This window comes from Pleurodeles waltl, chromosome 1_2, assembly GCF_031143425.1.
Source record: "Pleurodeles waltl isolate 20211129_DDA chromosome 1_2, aPleWal1.hap1.20221129, whole genome shotgun sequence".
Taxonomy (NCBI): domain Eukaryota; kingdom Metazoa; phylum Chordata; class Amphibia; order Caudata; family Salamandridae; genus Pleurodeles; species Pleurodeles waltl.
Window position 1 is genome coordinate 400,805,208 of NC_090437.1, and position 15,961 is coordinate 400,821,168.

The 15,961-nt window shown below is 42.8% G+C and overlaps 1 protein-coding gene across 1 annotated transcript in view; it reads left to right on the forward strand.

Moving 5' to 3' along the window:
• The window catches only part of LOC138254445 (G-protein coupled receptor 54-like), a 657,759-nt gene that overhangs the window by 498,534 nt on the left and 143,264 nt on the right, over positions 1 to 15,961 (forward strand). Inside the window, exon 4 of the mRNA XM_069205814.1 lies at positions 5,936 to 6,174. Coding sequence (XP_069061915.1) covers positions 5,936 to 6,174 — 239 coding nt within the window. The remainder of the gene's footprint in view (positions 1 to 5,935; positions 6,175 to 15,961) is intronic.

Below are 15,961 nucleotides of genomic sequence, written 5' to 3' on the forward strand. Positions count from 1 at the left end.
CCACAGAAGTGATGTACCATTTTTATCGAGAGACTTAGGGGAACGCTGGGTGGAAGGAAATTTGTGGCTCCTCTCAGATTCCAGAACTTTCTGTCACCGAAATGAGAGGAAAAAGTGTTTTTTGGGCCAAATTTTGATGTTTGCAAAGGATTCTGGGTAACATAACCTGGTCAGAGCCCCGCAAGTCACCCCATCTTGGATTCCCCTGGGTTTCTAGTTTTCAAAAATGCACTGGTTTGCTAGGTTTCCTCAGGTGTCGGCTGAGCTACAGGCCAAAATCCACAGGTAGGCACTGCTTTTTATAAAAAAATGTGATGTGTCCACGTTGTGTTTTGGGCCCTTTCCTTTCGTGGGCGCTAGTCCTACCCACACAAGTGAGGTATCATTTTTATCGGGAAACTTGGGGGAACGCTGGGTAGAAGGAAATTTGTGGCTCCTCTCAGATTCCAGAACTTTCTGCCACAGAAATGTGAGTAACATGTGTATTTTTAGCCAAATTTTGAGGTTTGCAAAGGATTCTGGGTAACAGAACCTGGTCCGAGCCCAGCAAGTCACCCCTCCTTGGATTCCCCTAGGTCTCTAGTTTTCAGAAATGCACAGGTTTGGTAGGTTTCCCTAGGTGCCGGCTGAGCTAGAGGCCAAAATCTACAGGTAGGCACTTCGCAAAAAACACCTCTGTTTTTTTCCAAAATTTAGGATGTGTCCACGTTGCGCTTTGGGGTGTTTCCTGTCGCCGGCGCTAGGCCTACCCACGCAAGTGAGGTATCATTTTTATCGGGAGACTTGGGGGAACGCTGGGTGGAAGGAAATTTGTAGCTCCTCTCAGATTCCAGAACTTTCTGCCACAGAAATGTGAGGGACATGTGTTTTTGTAGCCAAATTTTGAGGTTTGCAAAGGATTCTGGGTAACAGAACCTGGTCCGAGCCCCGCAAGTCACCCCTCCTTGGATTCCCCTAGGTCTCTAGTTTTCAGAAATGTACAGGTTTGGTAGGTTTCCCTAGGTGGCGGCTGAGCTAGAGGCCAAAATCTCCAGGTAGTCACTTTGCTAAAAACAGCTCTGTTTTCTGTGATGTGTCCACGTTGTGTTTTGGGGCATATCCTGTCGCGGGCGCTAGGCCTACCCACACAAGTGAGGTATCATTTTTATCGGGAGACGTGGGGGAACGCTGGGTGGAAGGAAATTTGTGGCTCCTCCCAGATTCCAGAACTTTCTGCCACAGAAATGTGAGGAACATGTGTTTTTTTAGCCAAATTTTGAGGTTTGCAAAGGATTCTGGGTAACAGAACCTGGTCCGAGCCACACAAGTCACCCCTCCTTGGATTCCCCTAGGTCTCTAGTTTTCAGAAATGCACAGGTTTCATAGGTTTCCCTAGGTGGCGGCTGAGCTAGAGGCCAAAATCTACAGGTAGTCACTTTGCTAAAAACAGCTCTGTTTTCTGTGATATGTCCACGTTGTGTTTTGGGGCATATCCTGTCGCGGGCGCTAGGCCTACCCACACAAGTGAGGTATCATTTTTATCGGGAGACGTGGGGGAACGCTGGGTGGAAGGAAATTTGTGGCTCCTCTCAGATTCCAGAACTTTCTGCCACAGAAATGTGAGGAACATGTGTTTTTTTAGCCAAATTTTGAGGTTTGCAAAGGATTCTGGGTAACAGAACCTGGTCCGAGTCCCGCAAGTCACCCCTCCTTGGATTCCCCTAGGTCTCTAGTTTTCAGAAATGCACAGGTTTGGTAGGTTTCCCTAGGTGTCGGCTGAGCTAGAGGCCAAAATCTACAGGTAGTCACTTTGCTAAAAACAGCTCTGTTTTCTGTGATATGTCCACGTTGTGTTTTGGGGCATATCCTGTCGCGGGCGCTAGGCCTACCCACACAAGTGAGGTATCATTTTTATCGGGAGACGTGGGGGAACGCTGGGTGAAAGGAAATTTGTGGCTCCTCTCAGATTCCAGAACTTTCTGCCACAGAAATGTGAGGAACATGTGTTTTTTTAGCCAAATTTTGAGGTTTGCAAAGGATTCTGGGTAACAGAACCTGGTCCGAGCCCCGCAAGTCACCCCTCCTTGGATTCCCCTAGGTCTCTAGTTTTCAGAAATGCACAGGTTTCGTAGGTTTCCCTAGGTGGCGGCTGAGCTAGAGGCCAAAATCTACAGGTAGTCACTTTGCTAAAAACAGCTCTGTTTTCTGTGATATGTCCACGTTGTGTTTTGGGGCATATCCTGTCGCGGGCGCTAGGCCTACCCACACAAGTGAGGTATCATTTTTATCGGGAGACGTGGGGGAACGCTGGGTGGAAGGAAATTTGTGGCTCCTCTCAGATTCCAGAACTTTCTGCCACAGAAATGTGAGGAACATGTGTTTTTTTAGCCAAATTTTGAGGTTTGCAAAGGATTCTGGGTAACAGAACCTGGTCCGAGTCCCGCAAGTCACCCCTCCTTGGATTCCCCTAGGTCTCTAGTTTTCAGAAATGCACAGGTTTGGTAGGTTTCCCTAGGTGGCGGCTGAGCTAGAGGCCAAAATCTACAGGTAGTCACTTTGCTAAAAACAGCTCTGTTTTCTGTGATATGTCCACGTTGTGTTTTGGGGCATATCCTGTCGCGGGCGCTAGGCCTACCCACACAAGTGAGGTATCATTTTTATCGGGAGACGTGGGGGAACGCTGGGTGAAAGGAAATTTGTGGCTCCTCTCAGATTCCAGAACTTTCTGCCACAGAAATGTGAGGAACATGTGTTTTTTTAGCCAAATTTTGAGGTTTGCAAAGGATTCTGGGTAACAGAACCTGGTCCGAGCCCCGCAAGTCACCCCTCCTTGGATTCCCCTAGGTCTCTAGTTTTCAGAAATGCACAGGTTTGGTAGGTTTCCCTAGGTGGCGGCTGAGCTAGAGGCCAAAATCTACAGGTAGTCACTTTGCTAAAAACAGCTCTGTTTTCAGTGATATGTCCACGTTGTGTTTTGGGGCATATCCTGTCGCGGGCGCTAGGCCTACCCACACAAGTGAGGTATCATTTTTATCGGGAGACGTGGGGGAACGCTGGGTGGAAGGAAATTTGTGGCTCCTCTCAGATTCCAGAACTTTCTGCCACAGAAATGTGAGGAACATGTGTTTTTTTAGCCAAATTTTGAGGTTTGCAAAGGATTCTGGGTAACAGAACCTGGTCCGAGCCCCGCAAGTCACCCCTCCTTGGATTCCCCTAGGTCTCTAGTTTTCAGAAATGCACAGGTTTGGTAGGTTTCCCTAGGTGGCGGCTGAGCTAGAGGCCAAAATCTACAGGTAGTCACTTTGCTAAAAACAGCTCTGTTTTCTGTGATATGTCCACGTTGTGTTTTGGGGCATATCCTGTCGCGGGCGCTAGGCCTACCCACACAAGTGAGGTATCATTTTTATCGGGAGACGTGGGGGAACGCTGGGAGGAAGGAAATTTGTGGCTCCTCTCAGATTCCAGAACTTTCTGCCACAGAAATGTGAGGAACATGTGTTTTTTTAGCCAAATTTTGAGGTTTGCAAAGGATTCTGGGTAACAGAACCTGGTCCGAGCCACACAAGTCACCCCTCCTTGGATTCCCCTAGGTCTCTAGTTTTCAGAAATGCACAGGTTTGGTAGGTTTCCCTAGGTGCCGGCTGAGCTAGAGGCCAAAATCTACAGGTAGTCACTTTGCTAAAAACAGCTCTGTTTTCTGTGATGTGTCCACATTGTGTTTTGGGGCATATCCTGTCGCGGGTGCTAGGCCTACCCACACAAGTGAGGTATCATTTTTATCGGGAGACGTGGGGGAACGCTGGGTGGAAGGAAATTTGTGGCTCCTCTCAGATTCCAGAACTTTCTGCCACAGAAATGTGAGGAACATGTGTTTTTTTAGCCAAATTTTGAGGTTTGCAAAGGATTCTGGGTAACAGAACCTGGTCCGAGCCAGACAAGTCACCCCTCCTTGGATTCCCCTAGGTCTCTAGTTTTCAGAAATGCACAGGTTTGGTAGGTTTCCCTAGGTGGCGGCTGAGCTAGAGGCCAAAATCTACAGGTAGTCACTTTGCTAAAAACAGCTCTGTTTTCTGTGATGTGTCCACGTTGTGTTTTGGGGCATATCCTGTCGCGGGTGCTAGGCCTACCCACACAAGTGAGGTACCATTTTTATCGGGAGACTTGGGGGAACATAGATTAGCAAAACAAGTACTATTGCCCCTTGTCTTTCTCTACATTTTTTCCTTCCAAATATAGGAGTGTGTGTAAAAAAGACATCTATTTGAGAAATTCCCTGTAATTCACGTGCTACTATGGTCACCCCGGAATTCAGAGATGTGCAAATAACCACTGCTCCTCAACACCTTATCTTGTGCCCTTTTTGGAAATGCAAAGGTTTTCTTGATAGCAATTTTTTACTCCTTATATTTCTGCAAATGAATTGCTGTATACCCGGTATAGAATGAAAACGCACTGCAGGGTGCAGCTCATTTATTGGCTCTGGGTTCCTCGGGTTCTTGATGAACCTACAAACCCTATATATCCCCGCAACCAGAGGAGTCCAGCAGACGTAACGGTATATTGCTTTCGATAATCTGACATTGCAGGGAAAAGTTACAGAGTAAAACGTAGAGAAAAATTGATGTTTTTTTCACCTCAATTTCAATATTTTTCTTTTTCAGCTGTTATTTTCTGTAGGAAACCCTTGTAGGATCTACACAAATGACCCCTTGCTGAATTCAGAATTTTGTCTACTTTTCAGAAATGTTTAGGTTTCTGGGATCCAGCATTGGTTTCATGACCATTCCTGTCACTGACTGGAAGGAGGCTGAAAGCACAAAAAATTGCACAAATGGGGAAAGCCCCAGTAAAATGCCAAAATTGTGTTGAAAAATTGGGTTTTCTGATTCAAGTCTGCCTGTTCCTGAAAGCTGGGAAGCTGCTGAGTTTAGCACCGCAAACCCTTTGTTGATGCCATTTTCAGGGGAAAAACCACAAGCCTTCTTCTGCAGCCACTTTTTCCAATTTTTTTGAAAAAAACAAAATTTTCACTGTATTTTGGCCAATTTCTTGGCCTCCTTCAGGGGAACCCACAAAGTCTGGGTACCTCTAGAATCCCTAGGATGTTGGAAAAAAAGGACGCAAATTTGGCTTGGTTAGCTTATGTGGACAAAAAGTTATGAGGGCCTAAGCGCGAACTGCCCCAAATAGGCAAAAAAAGGCCTGGCACAGGAGGGGGAAAAGGCCTGGCAGCGAAGGGGTTAAAGGTTTGCAGCTCCCGCTGGTGGCAGGGGTTGATGCTCCTCCGCCCTAATGAAGGAGACTAGACTTGAACTATCTCATCCAACCGCTCCCGATCATTCCCACCTTCTCAGTATCCCTAACCAGATTCCATGCCCTGAAGATTCTGTAGCTTGAGATACCATAGTAGTGTAACTTGATGCCGTATCGTATCTGAAATATTGACACCGTTTTTGGAAAAGCATTGACAATGTGTCAAAAATATCGCAATTCCAGCCGCCACTAGCTCTCTATCCAGGAATCAAGGAAAAGTTTTGGTTTTAGAACCTTGCACCCTGACTCTTGGAACCACTCATCTGTTACATGTTTCAGGAAAGGACAGTACTCGGTATCTTAACTGAAACAACATTGATTTCCATGCTCCAGGGCAAAGATAATCTTGTGCATTGGGCAGTTATTGCTTCTTTGTGCGTACGAGCTCTGCTGTTAAAAAAACATGCATTAACTCAAACATATTCGAGTTAATGTATGTAATCTATATACCAAAAAGGAGCACACCGACCCCTGCTGTGCTACTGCAGTGCAGGAAACAGTCCGAGAAGGGTAAGTGAGACTTCAAAAAAACTTGCAACAGGTGATGAAATGTTGGACTGCTAAATCAAAATGTCACTGTAATACAACCATGTCATTTCCTTGAAAATCTAGTTCAATTAAGACGCATATTTCTGTATTACAGGTTCCTTTGTTTTGTCTATTCCTGTTGCAATATATCAGAAGCTTGACACTGGGGAGTGGTATGGACCACAGACGTATTGCATGGAAGCATTCCCCTCAGTGTACCACCAACAAATGTTCATTCTGTACACCTTTTTGGCAGTGTACCTTTTGCCTCTCATCACAATATGCGTGTGTTACGCCATTATGCTAAAAAGAATGAGCAGGCCAGTGGTGGAACCAGCTGACAATAACTATCAGGTACATTTTCATGTCAATTTATTGATGTTTTTAGATTTGTTAATGAATTCCATTGTGCAATCAATTTCATGTTAATAGCACCATTCTCATTAGAGATTCCTGCTGCTTTTGATAATCAGACTACATTTCAAGTACCCACTTTGCTTTAGTTTTCAGTAATTCTGCTTTTAATACCATGTCCTGTCTGAAAATCACTTTACAATTAAGACACATAATAACAGGTCTGTTATTATCGGAATTGATCCGACACATGATAGCTTTGCAGTGATTATTTTCATATCAAGGCGCAAGCTCGTGCAATAGCACTGTATTCATAACAAAATGTATTGGAGCGAGCATTTGGAGGCAGCTAATGAGCCTTTCCCTCTTTGTCACTATTTGAGAGTTTTGTTTTGCAAATCAGTGTCCGAGTTTTTCTTTTGTTAAATTGCACTGGTTTTATAAGATGTACACATCCTAGAAGGCCACCATGGAGAGAAAAATAACGCATAAGGAAGAGGAGCATGAACAAAAGTAAATACCTGCATAGTCCGCCCCATCCGCATTCTATCCCTAGGATACAGAGCAAGACCAGTAAACAAATCGCCCGCTCCATTTTCTTCAAACCCCATCTCATCCCATAAACAGACAAATTTAATCAGTCACTATTTGTCGCATAGTTTGCACAGGTTCCAACACAATGCCCTTTTAATCTGCCCATGCCTGCCGTATCTTTGGGTGTTTCTGTCCACAGACCGTGCCTTATAAAACCCCACCGCCAAGTCCATCCAGTAATCTATCCCCATTAGATCTGGCATCCTTGGTGTAGTTTCCCCTGTCTTTTTTGCCTCTGCTTCCCATGTTTTGACTGTTTGGTGGACTCTGTTTTTGCTGCGTTTGGTGCTCTGGACACTTTACCACTGCTGATCAGTGCTAAAGTGCAAGTGATCCCTGGGTAAAATGTATGTGTAATTGGCTTTTCCATGATTGGCATATTTGATTTACTAGTAAGTAATGTTTCCTGCAAGGTGCATGCACCACACAGACCCCTTTGCCAAGCTGCACTTTTCTGCCACTTTACTGCCTGCAGCACACAGGAGTGTGAAACCATTCCTCAGTGCTGCGTTTAAAAAAGAAACAGTGGGAAAACATAGTCACTCTCTTCGCTGCAGAGCAGGACAAGAAACGTCAGTCCCTCCATGCGACGAGAAATCACTGTGCACAAGGAGAGAACTAAATTGAATTAGGTACTTGTGTTTGGAGGGCCTCAGGGCCACAGCAGGCCACAGAGTTCAGCAGTCTCCTCTGCATATGCCATGTACTGAGGAAGGGTAAGATTTCTACAAGAAGCCCGGCTCTAGCCTTCAGTCTCTCACCTACTGTGGAACAGGGAACATTGGTTACAATACGTATTTTCCCTGAAATTAAATGAAATAGTATTGTGCATTTAGAATAATCAGTGGCTTTGAGGGCAGACGTAAATTTCTGACCCACCTTGAAGGCACACTATTCTGCATTCGCATGGTTTTCCATTCGTAGTCTGAATTTGCTGTAAAGCATGACCGCTTCTATTGATGGGCATCATTCTAACACTTAGTGGTGAGGCCAACCTGAAGCCCCACAATCTCACTTGCAAAGTAGTTGGGAGTAGGCTGTTGTTCTTTCTGGGTTTTTGCTGCCTTCCTCTGTTCCCGCCTTACTTCCGGTTCCACCCTGATAGCTTTGGTTCCCTGCAAGTCTTAACTTTTCTGTGAGCAATAAAATGCATCTGCCGCCCGTATGCCCCTCTTTATATCACTTTGCAAAACAAAGGAAAACAGTGGGAGGCCAGATGGCATTGGCGCAGCACAACATGCTGCTACATGGAAATCAGCCTCAATCTGTGGGACCATAACAATGCAGGCCTGCAGGGACCAGGGCAATTTTAGAGGTTATTCACCTAGGGCCTCTGTGGATTAGAGTTTACAGAATGCCCCTAAAAACTGCCCTACGACTGACATCATTTTGCAAAGTGAGATGTCAGCATGCCTATGTACACACAGCGGGCTGCGATGATGGGAATAGCAGAGGAGGAGGGAAATTAGCATAGGTGCTTGGAATCATAGAATGGCAGCGCAAAGAAGTGAAAAAGCTGCAAGATGCCTACAATTAAAATCTTACTTAACTGGATGTGTACCAAATCAAATTACAAATCGCATGCCAAGGAATTAACCAGATATTGAAAATATATTGTAAAGTTGTAATGTGTGCCTGCTTTACAACTGACTTAATGTCAACACTTTGCACGTGCCCTGTGGCTCCACTTGGCCCTAAGAATGATCAAAAATAAATATATGAACTGTCCCAAATCCATCTAATTAATGTTTCGTTGCCAATTCTAGTACCCACAGGTGCAGTATATCTCTGAGGTATGTAACCAACCTGGCCCTGAAAACACATAGGGTCTGATTCAGCATTTAATAAATGGGTTACTCTGTCACAAGATATCCTGCCCACTTTATTACATGCGCCACAGGTTATAATCAGTGCCACTGGAATTACGGGGCAGTAGATGACCAGACTACACAGAAGAGTTGACTGAATTATGCTGCAAGAAAAGGCAGATTATGCAACATAAAGTCACTCATTTAGGGCCAGATGTACAAACCTTTTGTTTGCGACGTGCAAAAAGCACATCGCGATGCCCAATTCCCGTTTTGCGAGTCGGTAACCTGGTTACCGACTCGCAAAACGGGAATGCAAGTCGCAATTAGGAAGGGGTGTTCCCCTTCCTAATTGCTAGATGCAGCACGATGCTGTATTGTTTCGTGACCACGAATGCGGTCTCAAAGCAATCGCAGTTACCACCAGTGTCACACTGGTGGTAACCCATTCACAAAAGGGAAGGGGTCCCCATGGGACTCTTTCCCCTTTGTGAATGGCATGAAAAACATTTTTTCAGAGCAGTCAGTGGTCCTATGGAACACTGCCTGCTCTGAAGAAATGAAACTAAAACGTTTCATTTTTAAGTTTTGTAATGCATCTCGTTTTCCTTTAAGGAAAACGGGCTGCATTACAAAAAAAAAAACTGCTTTATTTAAAAGCAGTCACAAACATGGTGGTCTGCTGTCTCCAGCAGGCCACCATCCCTGTGAGTGCCGCCACTCGCAAAGGGGTCGCAAATTGCGACCCACCTCATTAATATTAATGAGGTGGGCCTTTGCGACCCCCTTGCGAGTCACTACATTCTGGATTGCGAGTTGGTCTGACTCGCAGTTTGCGAGTCGCAATCCAGATGTTTGCTCCATCTGGCCCTTAGTGTAAGTAGTACATCATTACTTTGGAACTTTTAAATGTTTACACTTTCTGGGCACAGCTATCACCTCATTAGTACAATTGTGACACCCAAATACTGAAATAAGCAACAGAAAGGTGAACAGTCAACATTTGCAAAGTGCCATCCAATGAGAGGCAACACGTGTCATCTTGCTTTTAGTAACTTTTGATCTGTTTGAGCTAGAAACTGTCTATTGTTGAAATCTGTAGATTGTGCAGCAGACAATAGTTTGGGGCAAATACAGCAGATACATAATTATGAGGAATAAGATGCAACCACATAATCACATAATTCAGGCAGCCGTGGATATAATGCACAGGTACAACAGCGGACAGGATATCCATTTTGTTGGGATGGAATAACTCATCCTCCAAACTACCTGCCTTATTAGATGTGCCTTAATAGGAAATAATGCACTTATAACAGAGTAGACTTCATGCCTGTCACATTGTGATCAAGTAACCATTTTGCCAAACTCTAAATTAGGCCGATTGCCTCTTACCTGGGGGGACTCTATAACTTACAAATCAATGTAAAATACTATCCCATGGCACTGTTTAAAGTTCTGCTCTTCCAGCCTTAGAGCGCATCCTTGAGTTATCAAATCGCAACCTGACCTCCGAAATATATTTCTGCTGCAAATCAATTCTCTCTCTTGTGCACTACAGGAAACATTTCCAGATCAAAAACACTGCATCAGTCCTGCACAAAAGTCCACAGTCTAAAATTTTGAGACTGTAAGCCACAATTGTGCAAGGCAAACCAATGGAAATCTGATTTCGTCCATATGTACTTTTGTGTACTCTAGGTACTCAATGAACACTAATAATACTCATGCTTCCATACTGCCTTCCCTATCCTTAAATGTTTGCCTTGCTAAGAGTGCTTAACCTCAACATTTATTGTTACATATCAACATTTTTGAGGCCTTCAAAACATAGAGTAGAGAGTGTGTGTCTGTGTTTTTGGAAGTGTGGGCATGTAAAAATTCCAGGTGAAATCCGACAAACCCTTCATATTACCCGACACAAAGTAGTTGTACCCAACTATTTACTGCAGAATACATTTTTAGGTGGGTGTAACACCCCACAACCACCCCCGGCTACGCCTGACTAATGAGAAAGCTAAAGAATTCAAAGAGTGCTTTGCAAAACAGGTGTGTCTTCGATGCCTTTCTGAACGCGGGGTGACATAAAATGGAATTTATCCCAATAGAAAGATTGTTCTTTTGCCTTCGGCCAAGATGTGAGAGTACTGCCCCCTACTCCGGAGTTCCCAACTTGTGGGATAATTAATCATAAATCGACATTAGGTGGTTACACTTTTGAAGTTTTATAATAGTTCAAACTCAGGGCAAGTAGGAAGTTCTCCAGCCAATAATTCACTTTGTGCATGAGATGTGGTATTTTAAGAATCATCTTCTATTTCAGAGGGATTGAATCCAATATTCTCGGAGTTTTAGAAACGTGGCCATAGTTCGACCGTTGGGTGTCTTTTCTGAGTTTCTAATATGTTTTAAATCAAGTTTGTGTTAACATAACCAAAAAATGTACTCTCTTTCATTTAGAAATGGCAAAACACCATCCACCACACCACTTGACAACTTTGTTGTTATTGTTTTTGCTCTAATAAAGAATTGTGAGCTTTCCCAGCCTTTGGGAATAATCTGTACCCAACCAAGGACAATATCACTGTCCTAGACCACCCTGTATACAATGTTATTATTCTTGTCACCATTACGCATAATTAAAAAAATAAGTGTGCTTTCGAAGCTACTCAAATACATTTCAAACTATTTGCACAGTTCATTTACAAGCTATTTAAATGTTGTGTGTTGGAAAAAAATCTGATATCCTACAGCCTTTCATTTAATTTCAGTCACCGTGAACAGCACAATTGCCAGACAGTACACTTTACTAAATCCTCTTACTTTGCAGTCAGAGCAGAAAAGTAACCATTAATCTCCAGGATAAAATAAGCAGCAAATTGTAAGAAGACATAAGCTGGCACTGGACTTCAGTCTTTTAACCCACAGCAAATGTGAGAAGACAAAAACAAGATTCAAAGGCACCTTTATTGCTCATTCACTGTCTGAATGAACAGAGCACCTTTTTTCTGTCAGCTTGCAAGAACAGGTCAGTAGGCTGTAAAAATGGCTCACCCAGATAAAATACGATTAGTTATAGTGGGTAGGCGAGCAGCTATCTTGAGGCCTGTAAATGCTGCATCATAGAAGGTCTAACGCATGGCGTAGGTTTTTAAACGGATGACAATATGGAACCATATGAGCACTCACCAAAGTTTGTCTAAACTGAAACTCCAGGTAACTATTCAACTGCTCTGAAACTGTCATGTATTATGTTTTTGTAACTCCTATAACCTATGCTAAATATCTTCTTTCCAATTACAGACAGTAAACATTGGATTTGAACGGGCAGTCATGAGTATCAAGGAAGGCCAGGTAATTCTTTAGACATTCCAGGTGGGAATATGGGTCTCTAGATAAATCACGTTCATGATCCACACCTTTTCTTCTATTGCAGGTTTGCCAGACAGTGCAAGTTATAGTTTTGAATGGGTCAACATGAGTAGAAGCATAAGGACCAGGTAAATATTTGGTAGGCCCCCCATCTTGGTCACCTGGCACATTATAATATGACAATATGCTATAACCAACTGTTAACCATCTTTTCTTCTATTGCAGGCATCTCAGAGAGCACTGTTCATACATGAGGATGGGCAGACCAGAGTAGCAGCAAAAATAACAGGTTATTATTTGCTAGTTTTTCCTTATGGTGCATCTGAGACATTGAAACGATATGGCCCTTTAATAATTTTTTCTTCTTTTACAGACATCTTAGATTCTGCTACACATAAATTTGAAGAGGCACACGTGAGTAGAAGCAGAAAGACAAGGTAATAATTTAGCAGATTTCCATTGTGGTGCACCTAGTACAGTGTAATATGACAACCTACTTTAACCACATTTCCTTCTGTTGCAGGCATCTCTGACAGCACTACTCATAAGATTACAAAAGGCACTCGCGAGTAGAAGCAGAAAGACAAGGTAATTATTTGGTAGATTTCACTTGTGGTGCACCTAGTACATTATAATATAACAACATTCTTCAACCCTTTTTTTGTTCTTTTGCAGGCTTCTTAGACAGTGCTAATCATACATTAGAAAAGGCAGACGTGACGACAAGCAGAAAGACCAGGTCATTATTCAGTAGTTTTTCCTTGTAGTACATCTGAAACATTGGAAAATAAGCATGCGCTCTAACCGTATTTTTTCTATTGCAGACATCTTAGACAGTGTTACATCTACATTTGAATGAGCAGATGTGAAACAGACAGACCAGGTAATTATCTGGCAGACCACACATCCAGTGTATCTGGTAGATTAGAAGTTAACAACCTGTTTGAACAATCTTTTCTTCCATTGCAGGCATTACTGACAGTACTCATATAGTGTTGTACAGGCAGGTGTGAGAACAACCAGGAAGGCCCAGGTAATTACTTGCTACATTTTCCAAGAGATAGCTCAAGATTTTCTGATAGATTGCATTCAATAGCATAAGAACCAACTTTAAATAATGTTCCTCAATTTAAATAATGTTCCTCTTTTTTTTGGATGCTTTGTGGCACAGTAGGCTTAGACTGATTGCCACAAAAATGTTCAAGCGCAAAACTGTCACTTATGCAGAGAGCAGTGCTTTTCCACAAAGAAAGAAATGCTGACTTGTGTTCAAAGAAGAATGGCTGAAAGAAATTGTGGCAACTGAGACACAGAAGTCAAGGAGCAAGGCATGCGTACAACTGAGAGAGCTATTTCTATACAACCCAGAAGTAGGCCTGATTTGCAAAGTAAGTGCTGAAGCAAACATTGCAGGGGGCTTTTCTACTTGGAAGAAATGGAGTGATGGCTGGAAGCTGGACTACTTGAAACGCCAACTATGTGGGAAATTTCATGAGTCTGCTTTGATGACCCTAAGAAACAAAAGTTCTACTGTCAGGCTGGGTTTTGTAGTGCACACAATGCTTACAGAAACTGCCAGTGACAGAGCCAACTGACTATAAGTAGTTGAACGGCAGAGATTCTGAAGAGATAAAGATTCTCATCAACAATGTGTTGCTAGCGGTCAAGATGAACACCTCAGTGTTATCTGTTCAAGACATCCATGACCACCTCACATTGTATGTAAAGATACCATACAGCTGGAGGAGCAAGACTTATGCCCTTGAGTTTTTGGAGGCCATCAACAGCATGATAGGCTCTGACGTCATGGCAGAACTTTGCAGTGCACAATATCACACATTGATAATTGATGAGAGCACAGATATTTCAGTTACAAAGATGCTCATCCTCTACTTAAAGTTCTGATCTGCAACATCAACAGAGCACAAAACAGTGTTTGGGGGAATATTAACTCTGAGTACATGTAATGCAGAGGCTATTACTTTGTCTGTAAAAGACTTCTATATAACCAATGACCTGGACCCTATGAAAATTGTCATGTTTACATCATATGGTGCATCAGTAATGCTGGGAAATAACAATGGTGTTGCTACCCACCTTAAACAATCCATTCCCCATTTAGTTGAGCAGTACTGTTACACACAGATAAGATTTGGGAGTTGATGATGCCTGGAAAAAAGTGCAGATTATCAGGGAAATGGAGACATTACTGAGGACTGTCTACACTGTGTTCTCCAGGTCTCCGGTAAGGAAGTCCAAGCTGGATGAAATTGCTTTGGGCACCAAATGTGAAGAGGTCTCCTTTTCGGAAGTGCTGTGGCTTTCAAGGCATTTTGCTATTGGTGCACTCTTGCGTAATTATGATGTTGCTCTCAAATACTTTGGGCATGAAAAAGATGAGGAGAATGACCTAATTCATAAATATTGCAACAAAAAACTATCTGACTCAAACTACCACATTTCCCTTGTAGCACTGAATGACATTGTAGGTGAACTTAGATCTTTGTGCAAGTTATTTCAGAAAAGCTCTTTGACCACTATTAAAGCTTTACAGTATGCAAGAGCAAAAATTGGCCAAATCAAAGAAAAGTACTTGGGTGATACTTTTGGAGCAACACAGAAATAGATCTGACGGCTTTGTACAAAAAAGACAGAGAGTATGATAATGAGCCGATGTTATCTTTCATTAAACATCTTCCCGGAACATAAATTGAAGGAATGGACACGTTTTGATTTCCACGCAGTTGAGCATACTCGCTGGGCGTCCTGACTTGGAGGCGCCGGTATTTGGATTCCGGAGATATTGTTTGAATTACTTGGCGTTCTGATACGGAGTCGCCAAGATTTACATTTGGGAATTTTCAATTTGAGATTATTGGGTGCATTGAAACCTATGCTATGGATTTTGACATTGCAAGTTATCAATTACGGATGACCTGGCATCACTGAGTAGTATTAATGGTGTCATTGGAGGTTCAAGCCCTGAAGAAGTCGTAAGGGATGTTAATTATTCCCAAAGACGAAACACGTGTTGGCTGGGAGTTGGAAGTACATATTGCTTTGGATTGTGGACTGATCAATATGAAATCATACTCTCAATAAATCTTGGATTGATTGATTACCTGCACTGATTCACTCTAAGACTCATTGGTAGCATTATGGACTGATTATCGTAATAACATGTGATTTCTTCATCTTATTGTTCACTGTATATGTTAGGGGCACCTCGTTGTGTATTGTCTGATTTATGAGGTTTTTTTGTTGACCTTTAGGGTTGGGTGTTTCCCTAGTGGGGTTCCCCATTATTTACTTGGGGTGGATTAGGCACCCTGAGCGCCATATTTCCTCAATTTGCACCCGGTTCTCTGTGTTTTCTGACCAAATGTGAAGAGGTCTCCTTTTCGGAAGTGCTGTGGCTTTCAAGGCATTTTGCTATTGGTGCACTCTTGCGTAATTATGATGTTGCTCTCAAATACTTTGGGCATGAAAAAGATGAGGAGAATGACCTAATTCATAAATATTGCAACAAAAAACTATCTGACTCAAACTACCACATTTCCCTTGTAGCACTGAATGACATTGTAGGTGAACTTAGATCTTTGTGCAAGTTATTTCAGAAAAGCTCTTTGACCACTATTAAAGCTTTACAGTATGCAAGAGCAAAAATTGGCCAAAACAAAGAAAAGTACTTGGGTGATACTTTTGGAGCAACACAGAAATAGATCTGACGGCTTTGTACAAAAAAGACAGAGAGTATGATAGTGAGCCGATGTTATCTTTCATTAAACATCTTCCCAGAACATAAATTGAAGGAATGGACACGTTTTGATTTCCACGCAGTAGCAACACAATCACAGTTTGGTTTTGGGACTGAGAACGTACAAATACTTTTTGAGAAGTATAAGAAGATCTTGGTCGTTGGTGATTGTGACACACCAGATTTTAAATATGTAGTGACAGAACATGTAAAAGGCGGGTTATTTAGGACCTTTCAAGACATGCCGAATTTCTCT